At 45.7% G+C, this 23,008-nt stretch overlaps 1 protein-coding gene across 1 annotated transcript in view; it reads right to left on the bottom strand.

Annotated features, from left to right (window-relative positions):
* The window catches only part of LOC141088480 (multidrug and toxin extrusion protein 2-like), a 167,350-nt gene extending 146,956 nt beyond the window's left edge, over positions 1–20,394 (bottom strand). Inside the window, exon 1 of the mRNA XM_073574576.1 lies at positions 20,254–20,394. Coding sequence (XP_073430677.1) covers positions 20,254–20,394 — 141 coding nt within the window. The remainder of the gene's footprint in view (positions 1–20,253) is intronic.
* Positions 20,395–23,008: the final 2,614 nt, after the last annotated feature.

Below are 23,008 nucleotides of genomic sequence, written 5' to 3' on the forward strand. Positions count from 1 at the left end.
AGACAGGGTCCGTTTATTTGTGAAATGGAAAATTTCGCAATTTTCCAACTTTGAATTTTCATGCCCTTAAATCACAGAGATATGTCACAGAAAATACTTAATAAGTAACATTTCCCACATGTCTACTTTAGATCAGCACAATTTTGTAACCAAATTTTTTTTTTGTTAGGAAGTTATAAGGGTTAAAAGTTGATCAGCGAGTTCTCATTTTTACAACACCATTTTTTTTCAGGGACCACATCACTTTTGAAGTCACTTTGAGGGGTCTATATGATTGAAAATACCCAAAAGTGACACCATTCTAAAAACTGCGCCCCTCAAGGTGCTCAAAACCACATTCAAGAAGTTTATTAACCTTTCAGGTGCTTCACAGGAATTTTTTGAATGCTTAAAAAATATTGAACATTTAACTTTTTTTCACAAAAAGTCATTCAGGTCCAATTTTTTTTATTTTACCAAGCATAACAGGAGAAATTGGACCCCGAATGTTATTGTGCAATTTGTTCTGAGTTTGCTGATACCAGATATGTGGGGGTAAACCACTGTTTGGGCACTTGGCAGAGCTCGGAAGGGAAGCAGCACCTTTTTGACTTTTTCAATGCAAAATTGTCTGAAATTGAGATCGGACGCCATGTCGCGTTTGGAGATCCCCTGATGTGCCTAAACAGTGGAAAATCCCCCACAAGTGACCCCATTTTGGAAACTAGACCCCCCCCCCAGGAACTTATCTAGATGTGTGGTGAGAACTTTGAACTCTCAAGGGCTTCACAGAAGTTTATAACGTACAGCCATAAAATTAAAAGATATTTTTTCCACAAAAATGAACTTTTCACCCCAAAATTTTATTTTCCCAAGGGTTACAAGACACCAAAAGTTATTGTGCAATTTGTTCTGAGTATGCTGATACCCTTTATGTGGGGGTAAACCACTGTTTGGGCGCATTGAAGAACTTGGAAGGGAATGAGCGCCGTTTGACTGTTTCAATGCAAAATTGGCTGGAATTGAGATCGGACGCCACGTCGCATTTGGAGAGCCCCTGATGTGCCTGAACAGTGGAAACCCGCCACAATTGACCCCATTTTGGAAACTGGACTCCCCAAGAAACTTGTATAGATGTGTGGTGGGAACTTTGAACCCCCAGGTGTTTCACTAAAGTTTATGACGCCCGAGCATGAAAATAAAAAAATCAGATTTTTTCCACAAACATGATCTTTTAGTCCCCAATTTTTTATTTTCCCAAGGGTAACAGGAGAAATTGGACCCCAAAAGTTGTTGTCCAGTTTGTCCTGAGTATGCTGATACCCTATATGTGGGAGAAAACTATTGTATGGGCACACTGTTTTGGTGCATGGCAGAGCTCGGAAGGGAAGGAGCGCTGTTTGACTTTTTCAACGCAGAATTGACTGGAATTCAGATCAGACGCCATGTCTCGTTTGGACAGCTCCTGATGTGCCTAAACAGTGGAGAACCCCCAATTCTAACTCCAACCCTAACCCCAACACACCCCTAACCCTAATTCCAACACTAGCCATAACCCTAAACACAAAGCTAACCCTAACACACTCCTAATCCCAACCCTAACCCTAATCCTAACTTTAGCCCCAACCGTAACCCTAACCCTAACTTTAGCCCCAACCCTATTATGACTTTGGAAGGCAGAATTAGCAAAAACCAGCAATTCATGAATTTCTTGTGGGGAGGGCGTTTATACCGTTCCGCGTGTGGTAAAATTGATAAAGCAGTTTTATTCTTTGGGTTAGTACGATGACAGTGATACCTCATTTATATGATTTTTATTATGTTTTGGTGCTTTTATACAATAAAAACAATTTTATATAAAAAATAATTATTTTTACATCGCTTTATTCTGTGAGCTATAACTTTTATATTTTTTCGCTAATGATGCTGTATTGCAGCTCATTTTTGCGGGACAAGATGATGTTTTCAGCGGTACCATTTTTATTTATATCCGTCTTTTTGATCGCGTGTTATTCCACTTTTTGTTCTGCGATATGATAAAGCATTTTTTTTTCCTTTTTGTTTTAATGGGTTCACTAAAGGGGTTAACTAGTGGGACAGTTTTATAGGGCGGGTCATTACGGATGCGGCGATACTAAATTTGTATACTTTTATTGTTTTTTTTAATTTATATAATAATGTATTTTTTGGAACAATATTTATTTTTTTCTTTAGGAATTTTAAAAAAAATTTTTTTTACATATATTAATTTTTTTTTTTATTTAGTTTTTTTACTTTGTCCCAAGGTGGGACATCACTATATAGTGTCAGATCGCTGATCTGACACTTTGCAGAGCACTGTGTCAGATCAGTGCAGGAGGCTTCTCAGCGCCTGCTCTCAGCAGGTACTGACAAGCCACTTCCCTGCAGGACCCGGAAGGACCCCATGGCCATCTTGGATCCAGGAGCATGCAGGGAGGAGGCCCTCGGAACAACACTATCACATCGCGTTGTTCTGAGAGTCTCGGGGAAGCACGCAGTGTGCCGGGGGTTAAAGTGCCGGGAGCGGTCCGTGACTGCTCCTGGCACATAGTGACGGGTGTCAGCTGTGATAATTAGCTGATAACTGGCCAAGATCAGCTGAGCTCCCCCCGTGAGTGCAGCTGATTGGTATGACATTCTATCCCGTCCACGGTCATACGGGCCCGGGTCACCTGGACAGGATAGTACTCTATATGTCAGAATGGGGTTAAGAACATGTTTATATAAGGTGCACAGGGGGGGCCACACTGAGAAGGAGAGGGCGCAACTGAGGGGACCGGACACCTCCTTACACCTGTATGGGACTTCAATTTTTATTTGGCTGATTACTGGTCTCATACAATGCAATACATATGTATTGCATTCTATGAGACTTGACAGTGTTACACTGTCAGATCGCTTGTTAGGCTCAGCTGCTGGCTGAGTCTAACAAACCATCGTAACTGGCAGACCTGTAAGTCATGATGTGACCTCCGGCTGCCGGAACAATGCGGGATCCCCCATGATGTGATCAGATCTCATCACGGGGGCGTCGGAGAGGAGAGTATAGCAGTGGTCTCGAACTGCTATCTACTAAATGCCGCGATTGCGGCAGCTAGAAGATAGCAAAGGGTTAACATAATTAGGACCTGACCTAATCAGGTCCTGATAATGTCACCTGTCAGAACTACCCCTCTGCACAGGATCAAAGCGCTTGCAGGACCCTGGGAGTCCAGAGCACTGTGAGACCACCAACTGCTGCACAGAGCCCAGTAAGCGCCAATGTTTATATACCGTGGGCAGTTGGGAAGCAGTTAAATACTCTAGTCTAAAACGCATTTGCTAGATATCCTTATACAGGGTTTGTTACTTTTTTATACTTACCTAATAAATAATGTTTCTAACTGAAGATCCTGATGCTGGAATCCACCATTGCTTTTCACTGTGACAATGCCGGACTTTGTGCTGCGGACCTTTACATGGGTGAGCTGATAGTTTTTCTTTTTTGACTAACCATTATATATATTACATTTATAAAATACCTACTATCCTGACACAACAATGGTAGGAAAAATACAATATTAGCAAATAATACAATTAAATGACATTTAATAGAAGTAATATATATATATGCAGTGCATTGGGAAAGTATTCGGCCCCCTGGAACTTTTCAACCTTTTCCCACATATCATGCTTCAAACAAAAAGATACCAAATTTAAATTTTTGGTGAAGAATCAACAAGTGGGACACAATTGTGAAGTTGAAGAAAATTAATTGGTTATTTTAATTTTTTGTGGAAATTCAAAAACTGAAAAGTGGGGCGTGCAATATTATTCGGCCCCTTTACTTTCAGTGCAGCAAACTCACTCCAGAAGTTCATTGTGGATCTCTGAATGATCCAATGTTGTCCTAAATGACTAATGATGATAAATGTAATCCACCTGTGTGTAATCAAGTCTCCGTATAAATGCACCTACTCTGTGATAGTCTCAGGGTTCTGTTTGAAGCACAGAGAGAATCTTGAAGACCAAGGAACACAACAGGCAGGTCCGTGATACTGTTGTGGAGAAATTTAAAGCCGGATTTGGATACAAAATGATTTCCAAAACTTTAAACATCCCAAGGAGCACTGTGCAAACGATCATATTGAAATGGAAGGAGTATCTTACCACTGCAAATCTACCAAGACCCGGCCGTCCCTCTAAACTTTCATCTCAAACAAGGAGAAGACTGATCAGAGATGCAGCAAAGTGTAACGCCTCAGTGAGGCGAGCTACAGTATAAGAGTGGACCCTCTGGACCGTGGAACAGATTGCCCAGGGCGAGCTGACCTAGTGAAGACCGTCCCCTATACAGGAATCGTCAGGGACAGGCCTAGGGATCCCTAATACCACGGTAGCCAGTACCAAGAGGGACGGCTTAGATAGCGGGAGAGACATGGAACACAAGGATAACTGAGGAGACTGACAAACACTGGAGCACTTGGAATGGACATACGGAACAGAGCACAGGAGTATAGCAGAGCATGTGCCAGGAGGCACAACAGAGCACCAGGCAGAGTACAGGGACAGAGCTTTTGCCAGGAGGCACAAAGGCGTACAAGACAGAGTACAGGGACTGAGCTTGTGCCAGGAGGCACAATAGAGCAACAGGCAGAGTACAGGGATTGAGCTTGTGCCAGGAGGCACAACAGCAAACAGGCAGAGTACAGGGATTGAGCTTGTGCCAGGAGGCACAACAGAGCAAACAGGCAGAGTACAGAGATTGAGCTTGTGCCAGGAGGCACAACAGAGTACAAGGCAGAGTACAGGGATTGAGCTTGTGCCAGGAGGCACAACAGAGCAACAGGCAGAGAGCAAGGACACGGATGTGCAGATAGTGCGCACAGAATATAGACACGGGTCTAGGTCACAGAAGCAGGAGCTTAAACAATAATCAGGCGCCAGAGGAAAGAGGAAGCAGGTTCAAACAACCCCCACCATACCCGGATTGGCTGCTGGGATTTCCAGGTCAGGATATCCAAGTGTATAAAGGACCTGGGAGGGGGCGTGGCCACCCGGGTCAAGACAGCAGAGAAGCTACAGGACCTTAGAGGAGGCGTTGCCACCCTCCCAGATTGCCAGAGTGCAAGTGTCGAGTCCTGGAGCCTCCAGCAGTGTGGGGAGCACGGCAGGACCGAAGGACAGGAACGGAGGAGTGGGCAGCAGCGGGCACAGAGGTAACAGTGGCGCGACCAGCCACAGGGGGAGAGCGGCCAGTGGTGGTAACAGTACCCCCCTCCTTACAACCCCTCCTACCCTGGCTGGCGAGGAACCTGTTTAAAATCCAGGGTGCATCGATGTTCTCCAATGGCTCCCAGTATCTCTCCTCAGGGCCAAAACCCTTCCAGTCAATTAAGAAAAAAGTTCTTCCACGAACCTTTTTCATATCTATAATATCTCTTACTTCAAAGGTGTTCTCAGCACTAACAGGTTGAGGAGTTGAATTAGAGGCGGAATGGAAGTGATTAAAAATCGCAGGTTTCAGCAGAGACACATGGAAGGTGTTGGGGACACGGAGCGAGGCAGGCAACCTCAATTTGTAAGCAACTTCGTTGACTCATCTTAGAATCTCGAAAGGGCCAATGTAACACAGACCCAATTTGTAAGAGGGCATCTTGAGTCGGATATATCTCGAGGAGAGCCAGACTTTGTCACCCGGACTGAAAGGAGGAGAGTCAAGACGCCTCTTGTCGGCATGCTTCTTCATCCTTCCTGACGCTTTGTCAAGTAATTTTTTTAATGTCCTCCCAGATTTTGGAAAACTCTTGAGACCAGGAGTCGGCCGCTGGTATCTCCGAGGCAGAAGACACTGGAAGAGGCATGCCCGGATGTTGCCTAAAGACAATGAAAAAGGGAGTCTTAGCTGAGGACTCGCTGGAGTGTTTATTAAAGGCAAATTCTGCCCAAGGAAGCAGACCTACCCAGTCATCTTGGTGAGCGTTGGTAAAGTGTCGAAGGTAGATAGCCAAAACTTGATTAGTCCGTTCCACTTGACCATTGGACTGTGGATGGTAGGCCGAGGAGAAGTTCAGTGACACCCTCATGAGTCCGCACAGCGCCCTCCAAATGCGAGAAGTAAATTGAACCCTCCTGTCAGATACGATGTGCCGAGGAAATCCGTGGAGTCTGAAAATATGCTCAATAAATATGTCTTTGCCAACTCAGGAGCTGAAGGTAGACCAGACAAGGGGACAAAATGAGCCATCTTTGAGAACCGATCCACAACCACGAGAATAACAGTGCAACCAGCTGAATTCGGAAGGTCGGTAATGACATCCATGGCAATATGTTGCCAAGGAGCAGATGGAAGTGGAAGGAGGGTACCATGAGGTAAATGTCAAGGAACTTTGTTTTAGGCTCAGAAAGGGCATGAAGCGACGAAGTCCTTAATATCCTGGTGCAGGGAGGGCCACCAGTAGTAGCGAGCGATGAGAAGGAAAGTCTTCTTTACTCCGGCGTGCCAGTCCAACTTGGAAGAATGTCCCCAGAGTAAGGGCCCCGTCACACATAGTGACTCACCAGCGATCCCGACAACGATATCAACTTGTCAGGATCGCTGGTGAGTCGCTACATGATCACTGGTGAGCTGCCAAACAGACAGCTTCACCAGCGATCAGCACAGCGACGCAGAGCGCGCGGTGTCGCTGTGTACTTTAGTTACCAGCGCGCTGATGCAGGGAGCTGGCAACTAAGGTACACATCGGGTTTCTAAGGGGTGTGCGTCACTTAGAAACCCGATGTGTACCTTGGTTACCAGCTCCCTGCATCAGCGCGCTGATAACTAAGGTACACATCGGGTTTCTAGGCACACCGCGCCCCCTTAGAAACCCGATGTGTACCTTAATTACCAGCTCCTGCTCGTTGGTCTCCCACCTGTCACACGCAGCGATGCGTGCTGACCAGCGGGAGACCAGCGACCCCAAAAATGTCCAGGGCTTTCCATCAACGATCAGCGATACCGGCAGGGGGGCCAGTTGCTGATCGCTGTCACACACAGCGATCTCGCTGGTGAGATCGCTGTTGTGTCACAAAACTAGTGATTCAGCAGCGATCTCACTAGCGAGATCTCTATGTGTGACGGGGCCCTAACACTTTCCTCCTGTTGCTCTCAGCTACAAAGGTCTTACCGGGCGGCGGGAAGGTCAACTTTAAAGGAGCCACAGTGATGACTTTAGAAGGATCCACAATGTACGTTGGTTCCTCGTCCATATCCCCAGGCTGAAATGACCTAGAAAGTGCGTCCGTCTTGGCATTCCTGTCGCCTGGCCGGAAGCGAAGCTCGAAATCAAACCGAGCGAAGAACAGGGACCACCTGGCCTGACGAGGGTTAAGTCTCTGTGCGGATTGGAGATAGGCCAGATTCTTGTGGTCAGTGAAAATTACAAACGGATGTACGGAACCTTCGAGGAGATATCGCCACTCTTCCAGCGCAAGTTTAATGGCCAATAGCTCGCAGTCTCCGATGGTATAGTTACGTTCCGCTGCCAAAAACGCTTTGGAGAAGAAGCCACAAGGAACCAAGCGACCCTGCAAGGTCCTCTGTGAGAGCACGGCACCGACCCCATAGAAGAAGCATCCACTTCCAGAGTAAAGGGTTTATTAGACTCGGGACGATATAATACAGGAGCCGTAGAAAAAGAGCGTTTTAAGAGAAGAAAGGCGTCCTCTGCTTCTGGAGTCCAAACCTTGGAGCAGGTACCTTTACGGGTGAGCGATGAGATAGGCTTGGCTACGGTGGATAAATTGGGAATGAACTGCCTGTAGTAATTTGCAAAGCCAAGAAATCGCTGAATAGCCTTCACTCCACAGGGTCGGGGCCAGTTGAGGACAGCAGACACCTTCTCGGGATCCATCCTTAGCCCTGTATCGAAAATGATGTAACCCAGGAAGGGTAAGGATGTTTGCTCAAAGATACATTTTTCGAATTTAGCATAAAGGTTATTCTCCCTCAGACGCTGGAGAACCAGATGAACACTTCTTCTGTGAGACGGTAGATCAGAAGAGAAGACAAGGATGTCATCTAGGTACACCACTACACAGGAATATAGGAGGTATCAGAAAATATCATTGACAAATTCTTGGAAGACTGCTGGGGCGTTGCAGAGGCCAAACGGCATAACTAGATACTCATAGTGGCCGTCTCGGTTGCTAAATGCAGTCTTCCACTCGTCCCCGGAGCGGATGCGAATCAAGTTATAGGCGCACCGGAGGTCAAGTTTACTGAAGATACGAGCCCCTCTGAGCCGGTCAAAGAGTTCCGGGATAAGAGGTAGTGGATATCTGTTCTTGATTGTGATGTTATTCAGTCCCCTGTAGTCAATGCAGGGTCAGAGTGAACCGTCCTTCTTGACGAAGAAAAATCCCGCTCCGGCAGGAGAGGATGATTTCCGGATGAAGCCTCTGGACAAGTTTTCCTAAATATACTCCGACATGGCCTGAGTCTCCGCCGGAGACAAAGGGTAAATCCTCCCCCTGGGCGGCGAGGAACCGGGAACAAGCTCGATCGGGCAATCATAAGGGCGGTGCAGAGTCAGGACCTCAGCCTCCTTTTTATTGAAGACATCCGCATAGCCCAAATAAGCCGAAGGAAGACCTGCGGGAGCAGAGTTGGAATGTGGGGGATTAACAGGATGAACTGGCTGCAGACACTGTCTCTGGCAGGAAGACCCCCAACGAAGCACCTCACCCAAGCGCCAATCAAGAATAGGTTCATGGAGCCTGAGCCAAGGCAACCCAAGCAACAGGGCATGTGAGAGGTTCGGTAGTAAGTGCAGAGTAATGCTTTCCCGATGAAGGGCCCCAATTTGTAGTACTATTTCTTCGGTCACCATGGTGACGGACTCTTGCAGAGGTCTTCTGTCCACCGATGCAATGAGACGTGGTCTGTCCAGGGAAATAACAGGAATCTGAAGCTTCCTGACAGTCTCGAGACAAATTAAGTTGCCTGCCGCACCCGAATCCACATAAGCCACCTCGGAGTAAGGTCTCTACTCCTGGTATATCAAAACAGACAAAGTCAAGGGGGATGAAGAATCAGGAACTCCCGAGAAGGGCTCCCCTACCTGTCCTAGGGGAAGAAGTAAACCAGCCTCTCTGGAAGCCTCGCAAAATCGTTCCTGGAAACGCAAATCTATGCGTGTGGCCAGGGAGATGAGATCCTCCATTTACGTTGGAGTTTCCCGTCCCGTGAGCTCATCCTTAATCCGGCCTGACAACCCATGCCAGAAGGCTCCAACCAGAACCTCATTATTCCACCCCAACTCGGAGGCTAGGATGCGGAAGCGGATTGCATACTGTGACGGAGTCAGCTTTCGCTGAGTCGTTTTCTTTAGAGTGGATCCTCTGGGTCATGGCACCCACCCACCTAGGGCGAGCTGACCTTGTGAGGAACCACCCCCTATACAGGCAGTGTCAGGGGCAAGACCAAGGGGGTGAGCCACCACGACAGCTGGGACCAGACGGCCGGCTCAGGTAGACACTAAGTACGAGTGTCTGACGACAAAGGACATGCAGGAAACAAGACAAGGCGTGAATTCAAGGTATCTTCATTAAGGCAAACTCAGTGTAACAACAGGTGCAAAACGTGATAACAGGAAAACACAGCAAGGTGCTTGCATGGCACGCAAAGGTCCATGGCATGGTACATGCTAGATGGTACGCCTAGGTACAAGCAAGGCTCAATGGCATCGGACTCCGGACAGCTGGCAACGATCGACAGGATCAGGGCATCAGGCTGCGGACATCAGCTCCGGACATCAGGCCGCAGTCGTCAGGCTTACGATCTCTGGCAACGATCGGCAGATTCCGGGCATCCGGCAGGCAAACCAGGGTTCAGGCAAGGAGGCACGACAGATCTCCAGACATGGTGCGTGTTAGGGAACATGCCAAAGTCCAAGGCAAGGTTCGTGTGTAGGGGACACGCCAGGTTCAAACTACAAGACATGGTGCATGTGTAGGGGACACGCCAGGGTTCAAAGTATGAGACATGGTGCGTGTGTAGGGACACGCCAGGGTTCAAGGACCAAGGCAAGGTCCTGCGTGTGCCGAGGGACACGCCAGGGTCAGGGTTCAAGGCAAGGTCCTGCGCGTGCCGAGGGACACTCTAGGGTCAGGGTTCAAGGCAAGGTCCTGCACGAGCCAAGGGACACGCCAGGGTCAGGGTTCAAGGCAAGGTCCTGCGTGTGCCGAGGGACACGCCAGGGTCAGGGTTCAAGGCAAGGTCCTGTGCGTGCCGAGGGACACGCCAGGGTCAGGGTTCAAGGCAAGGTCCTGCGTGTGCCGAGGGACACTCTAGGGTCAGGGTTCAAGGCAAGGTCCTGCACGAGCCAAGGGACACGCCAGGGTCAGGGTTCAAGGCAAGGTCCTGCGCATGCCGAGGGACACACCAGGGTCAGGGTTCAAGGCAAGGTCCTGCGCATGCTGACACGCCAGGATCAGGTTCAAGTCAGGGTGCGTGCTAAGAGACACGCCAGGGTTCAGGCAAGGGCCTGTGCGTAGGGTACAGGCTGGGGCCTGTGCGTGCAAGAGGGCATGACAGGGTACATGGCAAGACCTGCGCATACTTTTACATAAGCACAGGGAGGTATGCCAAGGAACAGGCGAGGGTCTGCGCATGCTATTAGAGAAGCACACAAAGCACAGTGCAGAGACAGAGTGGGTGCAAGGAAGCACAGAGAGCATGGCTGGGGCTGTTGTGAGTTCATTCTCTGGTTCACCAGTTGTGAGTTCTCCTTCCAGACTCCCTCTGGTGGTAACAGGAGGTAGTGAGGCTGATTTGATCGGTGGAGATCTGCCACCTGAGAATGAGGATGATGATTGGACCTCAGGAGTCTCAGATTGGATTTAAGACAGCCGACGCCCTATTCAGTTGCTGGTGATTCCTTCTGGCTTGTCAGCTCTTGGTTTTCAGCTCTGTTCCAGTCATCTAAAGCTAAGTTTTTCTGCTAATGTTCACACTTGATTTTGTTGGTCTATTCAGTGTTTTGTGTGGTCAGCCAGCCCCGGCTGGGGGCTGTGCTGAATTTCCACTCTTATTTATCAGTATTTTGCCAGTTTGCTTTTTGTCCCTTACTAGTTTGGTCTCTTTTTGTTCTGTCTCAGAATATTTCAGAGTGCTGATATAGTGGGAGAAGTCTAGTGACTTCAGGGTTAATTTTGCTATCAGAAGTGTTGGACATTATTTTTGTAGGGTTTTTTGCAGGTTGCAAACAGTGTCTTTCCTTTCCTTTCTAGTTAGTTTGGGCCCCATCGTTTGCTCAGCCTATTTTCCTGCCTGTGTTTGTGCCTTCATCTTGTTTCACCGTCAATACATGTGTGGGGGATGTCTATTCCTTTGGGGTCTGCTCTGGGGCAGTTAGTTTTCCCCTTTTCATGCTTCAGGCTTATTTAGTCCTCTGGCTGTGACGAAGCGTCTAGGAACATCATAGGTACGCTCCATGGCTGCTGCTAGTTGTGTGGTAGGATCAGGGATCTGCAATCTGCATAGTTACCAACCTCTCTGGTTTTCTGTGATTTAGCTTGTTTTGCTTTTTTTTCCTCTGTGACCCATTCATAACAGAATCACCAGCCATACCGCTTGTCATCTCCTTGTTGCGCGACGATCCCCAGGATTGGGCTTTTTCTCTGACACCTGAAAATCCTATTCTGACTAATGTGGATGCATTTTTTCAAGCCTCGGGGTTGTTGTATGATGAACCTAATGCTGTTGATCAAGCTGAGAGGACCCTGTTGGCATTAAACCAGGGTCAGGATTCTGCAGAGTTATACTGTCAAAAATTCCGAAAGTGGGCGGTCCTTACTACATGGAATGATAGTGCATTGGCAGCTCTCTTTCGGAAGGGTTTATCAGAGACCGTAAAAGATGTTATGGTGGGATTTCCTGTTCCCTCTGGTCTGGATGATTCTATGTCATTAGCCATTCAAGTTGATCGGCGTTTACGTGAACGTAAAACTACACGGGAGGCGCTGCCACCTTTTGAACAAACATCTGAACCTATGCAATGTGATGGAGTTTTGTCTAGGGCGCAACGTCAGGAGTTTAGAAGGCGTAATAAGCTGTGTTTTTTCTGTGGAGACGTCTCTCATACTATTTCTGTCTGCCCAAAACGAGAGAAACGTTTTGCACACACATTTGCTGTGGGCAGTATACAACCTAAGTTTCTTTTGGCAATTACTCTGATCTACTCCTTATCCACGTTTTCCACGAAGGCTTTTGTGGATTCAGGAGCAGCATTGAATCTGATGGATTTGGACTTTGCTAAACGTTGTGGTTTTTCCATGACGCCTCTGCGGACGCCTATTCCTTTGAGGGGGTATTGATGCTACTCCTTTGGCGGAGAATAAACCTCAGTTTTGGACCCAGGTGACAATGCGAGTTGCCCCAGACCACCAAGAAAATTGTAAATTTTTGGTGCTGCATAATTTACATGATAGTATTGTTCTGGGTTTTCCTTGGTTGCAAACTCATAATCCAGTTTTGGATTGGAAATCTGGGTCTCTGGTGAGTTGGGGTTGTCAGTGTGTTCTTAGGGACGTTCCTGTTTTCTCTACCTCTCTTCAGTCTCATGATATTCCTGATTATCTAGCCGATATTTCTGATGTATTTAGTGAGAGCAAGTCTGCGTCTTTGCCTCCTCATAGGAGTTATTACTGTGCAATTGAGTTGATGCCTGGGTGTAAATTTCCCAAGGGTCGGCTTTTCAACTTATCAGTACCCGAACATGATGCTATGCGATCCTATATTAAGGAGTCATTGGAGAAGGGTCATATTAGACCATCCTCGTCACCTTTAGGTGCTGGGGTTTTTTTGTGGCCAAGAAAGATGGTTCATTAAGACCGTGTATTGATTATCGTTCCCTTAACAAGATGACAGTTAAGTATCAGTACCCGTTACCTCTGATGTCTGATTTATTCTCCAGAGTTAAGAGTGCCTGCTGGTTTACTAAGCTTGACCTCAGGGGGGCGTATAATCTTATTCGCATCAAGTACGGGGATGAATGGAAGACGGCATTTAATGCTCCGGAGGGACATTTTAAGTACCTGGTGATCCCTTTTGGGCTCACTAATGCCCCTTCTGTCTTCCAGTACTTTATGAATGATATTTTCCGTGACTTTGTGGATAAGTTTTTGATCATCTATCTGGATGATATTTTGATCTTTTCTAGTGATTGGGATTCTCATGTGGAACACGTCCGGACTGTGTTCCGGATTTTGAGGGAGAATTCCCTGTTTGTTAAGGGATCGAAATGCCTCTTTGGTGTACAGAGGATTTCATTTTTGGGATTTATCTCATCTCCAACGACTACTGAAATGGACCCGGCCAAGGTACAAGCCATTTATGATTGGGTTCAGCCTACTTCTTTGAAGGCCCTCCAGAAGTTTTTGGGTTTTGCTAATTTCTATCGTAAATTTATAGGTAATTTTTCTGGTATTGTCAAACCACTGACTGATCTGACCAAGAAGGGCGCTGATGTGCCGAATTGGTCTCCTGAGGCTATCTCAGCATTTCAGGAGCTTAAGCAGAGATTTACTTCAGCTCCAGTTTTACGGCAACCTGATATCTCACTTCCATTTCAGGTGGTGGTAGATGCTTCTGAGATTGGTGCAGCAGCTGTTTTGTCCCAAAAAGACCCTGTGACTTCTAAGATGAATCCCTGTGCCTTCTTTTCTCGAAAGTTCTCCCCATCTGAACGTAACTATGACGTGGGGAATCGGGAGTTGTTGGCCATGAAGTGGGCATTTGAGGAGTGGAGACATTGGTTGGAGGGACGGAACAAGGAGCGGAACGTAGGCAGAAGCACAGAGCGGGGTCAGAGAGAGTAAAGGACTAGCAGCGGAGCGTAGGCCGAAGCCCAGAGCCGGGTCAAGGCAGAACCTTGAGACTAGACATGGAATGTGCAAGAGAGCACCATAAGACAGAGTACGGAAAACCAGGCAGAGACAGAGAACGCGGAAGTACTACAAGGCTCAGAATAATGAGAACAGCAATAGAACAACAAGGTTTACCTGTACAGGCCTCCAAACAAATGCACTATCAGGGTGCAGTGGACCCATATAAAGATGGCAACACAGGTGCAAAAATACCAATCAAGCAACTGCTCCAGCCTACCAATACATGGAGGGGGCGATTGCCTGGTATGTTGATGCACAAAAACAACTTGTATGCGGCGCTGTTCACACTAAGGCCATGCACAGCGTCCAGGCCAGCCTAGTACCAACACCCTTCTATTAGTTCAGGCGGGCTGCCCAGCGCTAACAAATGCATGCCGTGTGGAAAACAGACACCGCAGTTTACAAGACCAAATGAGCCCAATTGCACCCTGAATAAAAAGTGCAAAAAACACATTTTAAAAAATATCTTTTATAAAAATGTGGAGTATTGGTTAATATTTTGGCCAAAATACGTGAGCCCGTAACCTACGTCAAAGATCTCCACGCTTACGGGTACCTAACACTAAATAATAATACAGCACAGTACAAAAAGAGGACTTGAAAAACCTCCAATAATGAGAACAGCAATAGAACAACAAGGTTTACCCGTACAGGCCTCCAAACAAATGCACTATCAGGGTGCAGTGGACCCATATAAAGATGGCAACACAGGTGCAAAAATACCAATCAAGCAACTGCTCCAGCCTACCAATACATGGAGGGGGCGATTGCCTGGTATGTTGATGCACAAAAACAACTTGTATGCGGCGCTGTTCACACTAAGGCCATGCACAGCGTCCAGGCCAGCCTAGTACCAACACCCTTCTATTAGTTCAGGCGGGCTGCCCAGCGCTAATAAATGCATGCCGTGTGGAAAACAGACACCGCAGTTTACAAGACCAAATGAGCCCAACTGCACCCTGAATAAAAAGTGCAAAAAACACATTTTAAAAAATATATTTAAACATATCTTTTATAAAAATGTGGAGTATTGGTTAATATTTTGGCCAAAATACGTGAGCCCGTAACCTACGTCAAAGATCTCCACGCTTACGGGTACCTAACACTAAATAATAATACAGCACAGTACAAAAAGAGGACTTGAAAAACCTCCAATAATGAGAACAGCAATAGAACAACAAGGTTTACCCATACAGGCCTCCAAACAAATGCACTATCAGGGTGCAGTGGACCCATATAAAGATGGCAACACAGGTGCAAAAATACCAATCAAGCAACTGCTCCAGCCTACCAATACATGGAGGGGGCGATTGCCTGGTATGTTGATGCACAAAAACAACTTGCATGCGGCGCTGTTCACACTAAGGCCATGCACAGCGTCCAGGCCAGCCTAGTACCAACACCCTTCTATTAGTTCAGGCGGGCTGCCCAGCGCTAACAAATGCATGCCGTGTGGAAAACAGACACCGCAGTTTACAAGACCAAATGAGCCCAACTGCACCCTGAATAAAAAGTGCAAAAAACACATTTTAAAAAATATATTTAAACATATCTTTTATAAAAATGTGGAGTATTGGTTAATATTTTGGCCAAAATACGTGAGCCCGTAACCTACGTCAAAGATCTCCACGCTTACGGGTACCTAACACTAAATAATAATACAGCACAGTACAAAAAGAGGACTTGAAAAACCTCCAATAATGAGAACAGCAATAGAACAACAAGGTTTACCCGTACAGGCCTCCAAACAAATGCACTATCAGGGTGCAGTGGACCCATATAAAGATGGCAACACAGGTGCAAAAATACCAATCAAGCAACTGCTCCAGCCTACCAATACATGGAGGGGGCGATTGCCTGGTATGTTGATGCACAAAAACAACTTGTATGCGGCGCTGTTCACACTAAGGCCATGCACAGCGTCCAGGCCAGCCTAGTACCAACACCCTTCTATTAGTTCCGGCGGGCTGCCCAGCGCTAACAAATGCATGCCGTGTGGAAAACAGACACCGCAGTTTACAAGACCAAATGAGCCCAACTGCACCCTGAATAAAAAGTGCAAAAAACACATTTTAAAAAATATATTTAAACATATCTTGTAAACTGCGGTGTCTGTTTTCCACACGGCATGCATTTGTTAGCGCTGGGCAGCCCGCCTGAACTAATAGAAGGGTGTTGGTACTAGGCTGGCCTGGACGCTGTGCATGGCCTTAGTGTGAACAGCGCCGCATACAAGTTGTTTTTGTGCATCAACATACCAGGCAATCGCCCCCTCCATGTATTGGTAGGCTGGAGCAGTTGCTTGATTGGTATTTTTGCACCTGTGTTGCCATCTTTATATGGGTCCACTGCACCCTGATAGTGCATTTGTTTGGAGGCCTGTACGGGTAAACCTTGTTGTTCTATTGCTGTTCTCATTATTGGAGGTTTTTCAAGTCCTCTTTTTGTACTGTGCTGTATTATTATTTAGTGTTAGGTACCCGTAAGCGTGGAGATCTTTGACGTAGGTTACGGGCTCACGTATTTTGGCCAAAATATTAACCAATACTCCACATTTTTATAAAAGATATGTTTAAATATATTTTTTAAAATGTGTTTTTTGCACTTTTTATTCAGGGTGCAGTAAGGCTCAGAATAGCAAAGGCCAGACATGGCGAAACAGGCAAGGCAGAGAACAAAGGAAGTACTACAAGGCAAAGCATAGCAAGGACAAGACATGGCGAAAACAGGCAAAGGCAGAGAACATAGGAAGTACTACAAGTCCAAGGATAGCAGAGACAAAACACGGCACAAAAGACAACATAAGACATGGCACGAGACAAGAGGCAGAATGCAAGCACAGAGCGTGTGCAGAGAAGCACTACAGGGCAGAGTGCAGGGGGCACAGAATACAGGGAGCGACCGAGCAGACCAAGCAGCCATGCACGGAAGCAACACGATACTCAGGCCCCGACCATAGGAAGGGGTGGTCTGATATAGGGCATTAACACCTGCACTTTCGGGTCAGGACCAGGAGAGGACTTCCAGTTCAGATCCTCCAGGATCATAGAGAGGGTCACATTGGCGAGTCCTCCAAGACCATCGAGAGCATTGCTGGATCAGGCTGTGCTGGAACATAGGAAAGGTCACATGGTCAGGGGCTCCAGGATCACAGAGAGGATAGCTGGATCAGACAGCGCTGGAACATAGGAAAGGTCACATGATCAGGGGCTCCAGGAACACAGAGAGGATTGCTGCAGGCAGAGCAGAGATGGCTGGTCACACAGCAGCGGCGTGTAGCCATAAGGTAAAACACACATGCGCACTGGCAAGGGCCATGAGATTAAGCACGCGTGCACACTGCTCCAGGCATCTTGCAGCCCAACAGTCACGAGGTGCATGTGCACACTGCAGCATAAGACATAACGAGCATGATACTTCAGTGCACGTGCACACTGCTCCCGGGTTCATGCGGCATAACGGACATGGCGGGCATGACACATCCTGAGCTAGTGACAGGGAAACTTGGCGAAGGTTAAAAAGGGCCCCAGTCATAGAGACCAGCCTTCCCGGCTCATCGAAGACTCTGCGAAAAGTTTCCAAAAAGGTTGCCAATTGGGAGACAATGGGGTCATCACGCTCCCACAGGGGATTCACCCAAGCCAAGGCCTCTCCCTCTAGAAGAGATACAATGAAAGCCACCTTTGCCCGGTCGGTGGAATACTGCAGGGGCAAGAGTTCAAAATGGATGCTACACTGAGTCAAAAACCCCCTGGACTGTTTGAGATCCCCAGAAAACTTAGGTGGCTTGCATGGACGAGGCGGGAAATATGGCAGGGAGACAAGGCCAGCATCACAGGGTGCTACTTGAAAGGAAGCCGCAGAAAACGTGGTGCCGGCGGGGTCAATGGCCTGGTTATTCTGTAACGCCTCAGTGAGGCGAGCTATAAGAGTGGACCCTCTGGACCGTGGAACAGATTGCCCAGGGCGAGCCGACCTAGTGAAGACCAACCCCTATACAGGGATCGTCAGGGACAGGCCTAGGGATCTCTAATACCATGGTAGCCGGTATCAAGAGGGATGGCTTAGATAGCGGGAGAGACATGGAACAGAAGGATAACTGAGGAGACTGACAAACACAGGAGCATTAGGAACGGACATACGGAACAGAGCACAGGAGTATAGCAGAGCATGTGCCAGGAGGCACAACAGAGCACCAGGCAGAGTACAGGGACAGAGCTTGTGCCAGGAGGCACAACAGAGCAACAGGCAGAGTACAGGGATTGAGCTTGTGCCAGGAGGCTCAACAGAGTACAAGGCAGAGTACAGGGATTGAGCTTGTGCCAGGAGGCACAGCAGAGCAACAGGCAGAGAGCAAGGACACGGATGTGCAGATATTGCACACAGAATATAGACACGGGTCTACGTCACAGAAGCAGGAGCTTAAACAATAATTGCTAACACAAAGAGGCCCATGATCACTCTGGATGAACTGCAGAGATCTACAGCTGAGGTGGGACAGTCTGTCTATAGGACAACAATCAGTCGTACACTGCATAAATCTGGCCTTTATGGAAGAGTGGCAAGAAGAAAGCCTTTTCTCAAAGATATCCATAAAAAGTGTTGTTTAAAGTTTGCAACAAGCCACCTGAGAGACACACAAAACATGTGGAAGAAGGTGCTCTGGTCAGGTGAAACCAAAATCGAACTTTTTGCCAACAATGCCAAGCAATATGTTTGGTGTAAAGGCAGCACAGCTCATCACCCTGAACACACCATCCCCACTGCCAAACATGGTGGTGGCAGCATCATGGTTGGGGTCTGCTTTTCTTCAGCAGGGACAGGGAAGATGGCTAAAATTGATGGGAAGATGGATGGAGCCAAATACAGGACCATTCTTGAAGAAAACCTGTTGGAGTCTGCAAAAGACCTGAGACTGGGACGGAGATTTGTCTTCCAACAAGACAATGATCCCAAACACAAAGCAAAACCTACAATGGAATGGTTCACAAATAAACGTATCCAGGTCTTAGAATGGCCAAGTCAAAGTCCAGACCTGAATCCAATCGAGAATTTGTGGAAAGAGCTGAAAACTGCTGTTCACAAATGATCTCCATCCAACCTCACTGAGCTCGAGCAGTTTGCCAAGGAAGAATGGGCAAGAATTTCAGTCTCTTGATGTACAAAACTGAAAGAGACGTACCCCAAGCAACTGCAGCTGTAATCACAGCAAAACGAAGCGCAACAAAATATTAAGTTAAAGGGGCCGTATAATATTGCACGTCCCACTTTTCAGTTTTTGAATTTCCACAAAAATTTTAAAATAACCAATAAATTTCATTCAACTTCACAATTGTGTCCCACTTGTTGCTGATTCTTCACCAAAAATTTACATTTGGTATCTTTATATTTGAAGCATGATATGTGGGAAAAAGTTGAAAAGTTCCACGGGGCCGAATACTTTCGCAAGGCACTGTATGTATGTGTGTATGTGTGTGTATATATATACACAATATATATATATATATATATATATAAAACTGAGTGTATGTGTGCCTGTATGTATCAAGCCACCCCCACTCCGCATAGCCCCACCCATTCCACATAGCCACACTCACTCCACACGCAAAGCCCCATCCACACGGCAAATGTTGTTAGTTCCCATGGGCGTAGACACATTCAGCTCAAAAGCCACCCTGCAAAACTCAATGGCTGTGACGTCCCAGCCGCTGCGAGCTACAATCAGGGCCGCCTTCAGAGTATCAGTGTGTGGCAGGCACAGGCCACATCTAGCTTCGTCGTGTCTAGAATGGAGTTGCTCCTGCGAGGCATGACATCAAGGGACAGGGAGGAGCCTCATGGATTACACTGCTGTGCTCATAACAGGAAGTTGATGTGCACATGTGAGGGGAAGAGAGAAGTGAGGGGAAAATGAGAGGAGTGAGGGGAAAATGAGAGGTATGAGGTGAAAATGAGGTGTGAGGTGAAAATGGAGAGGTGTTAGTGGAAAATGGGAGGAGTGAGGGGAAAATAGTGGAGTGATCGGAAAATGACAGGTGTGAGGGGGGAAAATGTGAGGAGTGAGGGGGGGAAATGAGATGTGAGGGGGGGGAAATGAAAATCTGTAGTGTTGAATATATGAAGGGAAATATTTTTATGTGCAATTTAATCATTAGAATTTGTTATAAGTAACCACTGTTAGTTACTATGCCCGGGCAACGCCGAGCTCTTCAGCTAGTTCTTTATATTACCAAAATTCTATTTCTATTCAGTCTGCAAGTTAGTTGATATGACCCATCTAAACTGTGTAAATATTTCTGCATGACTACTTATACATACAAAGTATGTGAAATCACTACTTACAACAGGTATGGCCAACGCAAGCATATCTTTTGCTTCACTACAAAATCCATCAATCGTCAAATAACGCAAGAGTTTCTTAAATCCCGTTGGATTGCCTGAAAGCGGCGAGGTCTCACGAGGTTCATCCTTCTCCCTTGCCATCACTGCTGACTATGTGAAAACTCATGAGGCTGGTGTTGCAACTATGCAGTGTAAACTAGTGAAGAGCAAAAGAATGTAAAAAACCATAAAACTCACAAAACAGCTTTTCACTGTGAAAAGGTGGAGTTGATACAGTATGCTTTAATCAAATACTTTAGTGGGAGGAGAACCTGCTGAAACCTGAAGACTGATCACAAACATTACTACTAACATACTGTAATGTGGAACATTTATTATTTACCTTTTTATCTATAAATTTGGGATTTTTTTAAAAATTCTCATAAAATAAATCCATTACACCGGAAGCTGTGACATTAATGCAAACTAAACTCCAATTACAACTTATTGCAGTATTGAAGTATTCTTAGGCTATGTTCACATCATGTTTTAGCCAAATGTCACTGACTCCATCGGGGCTCACATCTGAATAACTGAAAAACAGAATTTTAACCCATCCCACGACTGAGCAATTAACTTTTCAAGATGTAAATGAATTCATTTTATGCTCTGTCTGACATCATTTTTTGCATTATCCACCTACTTGAGGTGGGTACCAAAATGTGGTTAAAGAATATGATGTCTGATAGAACACAGTGACCCCATCTTCTTCATTAAAGTCAATGATCCGATTGGTGGCTAGTGGCTACACCTGAATGTCATTTTTCAAGGCTTCAGATGTAGGTGCTGAAGGAGCCATTGACATGTTTCTAAAACATTTGAACTTAGCCTTATGTGTCTATAGTCCATAAATTGGTCAAAATGTTTTAAGAGAAATAATTTGGAAAAGTTTAAAGAAGCATCCGTCAAAAGTTTTATTCCCTAAACCTTTCTAAATATGTCTGCAATTTATTATAGTTGTATTAAAAAAACTTCAGTCCTCGTCTTGTAGAAACAAAAACTGAGGGCACTACTATAGATATAAGTAAATGGGATCACTGACCACACGCTAAAAAAGTGTAAACTAGCAACAAAGAAAAGTAGCGTGTAAAGGCAAGGATCACCATTAAATATACAAGATTTAGCAAAATTTATCTTTATTCAAGTGATTTTTGATTAAACAAGCAAAACAATAAATAATTTAAAAACAATTTAAAAAAAAAAAAAGAGGCTTACAGATGGACAACCTGCAGGGCCATATAAGTGCCCACCAGACTCCTTCACTATGTGCACCTGGAGGGTGCTAAGGTAAGGCTCCCTATAAAAAGACGCCATATACACAGCACAATATATCAAAAGCTCAAAAAACTCAAAAAGTGCAAGTCATGAAAATATATCCGTTGACCGTAGATAATTGAACCCCTTTAAAGATACATTTTGCTAAATCTTGTATATTTAATGGTGATCCTTTACATGTTACTTTTTTTGTTGCTTGTTCAGTCCTCGTCTTGGTCACATGACTGCTCCTCTCCTTTACTTGCTCACACAGGAACCACAGGGAAAATGACAAAGTATGTATTTTAATACAACTATACTACATTACAGATATATACAGAAAAGTTTAGATAATACAATTTTAGTCGGAAGTACTACTTTAAATAAATATGGTCAGATAACTGCATTGTGTAACTAAAGAAAACAATTTTGAGCCTTTAGTTTGTCAGACAAAGCAATCTGGTTTGACACCATTCTTGTACTTGTGCCCTAAGGCTAATAAGTTTATCTGGCAACATGTAGGAGATGGATCACTGGAGTTAATTGATCTACAGTAGCTAGTCAGTTATTCTTAACCATGTTTTTTTTCTATTGCACACCATCTCAAATAGTTTCATTTATGAGAAATAGTACATAGGTGAGCAATGCCAGCCCCAAATATATTGTCACAAGATACATATAAAAAATGAAGAAAAATAAAACATGAAAGCAAGATAATATGATTTCAATAATATATTTTGCGATTTGATACACTTAAAGGGAATATGTCAGAAAGATCACCTTACCCTCTCCTAATTGTTTAGTTGTCATGTTGTTCTCTAAAAGATAATGTCATCCAGACATTTACTTAAGGATTAAAGAGGTTGGCCACTACTTTTCAAGTCTTTCATCTAAACTAACTGCCATAGTTAAGCATATCACTAAATAATTTACTTTGTCAAATGCTGCTGAAACCTGAGTAGAGATGAGCGAACCTGTGGATGTTCTTTGAGTTCAATGAACATACAGTAAAAAGTTTGGTTCGAGGCCGAACTTGATCTCGAACTTGGCCCCAGACCCAAACCCAGTAGAAGTGAATGGAGACCCAAACTTCGGTGCTTAAAAATGGCTGTAAAATTATCGTAGTCAGGGCTAGAGATTAGCGAACCTTTCAAAGCTTTGTTCGGTTCAATTTATCGAACGTTTAGACATTCGCCGTACAGTTCGACGAACGTATCCGAACCCCATTAAATTCAATGAGAGGCCAAACCAAAAGTATACACATCACCTTAAGGGGTGACAAAAGCTTCCCAAACAGCTAAAATTAGGAGCAGACACCATGAATTGTGGCGTCAATTGACCCACAGTAGAAATTTGCAAATGGCTTAGCAGCAGTCAGCCATGGGCCATGCATGAGGTATCAGGGTCTGACCAAACATTTACAACTTTGAATTGAAGTTTCAATGAGGACATGGTGGTTAAG

Source organism: Dendrobates tinctorius, unplaced genomic scaffold (genome assembly GCF_039654945.1).
Source record: "Dendrobates tinctorius isolate UK_male_01 unplaced genomic scaffold, ASM3965494v1 ptg000007l, whole genome shotgun sequence".
Classification (NCBI taxonomy): Eukaryota; Metazoa; Chordata; class Amphibia; order Anura; family Dendrobatidae; genus Dendrobates; species Dendrobates tinctorius.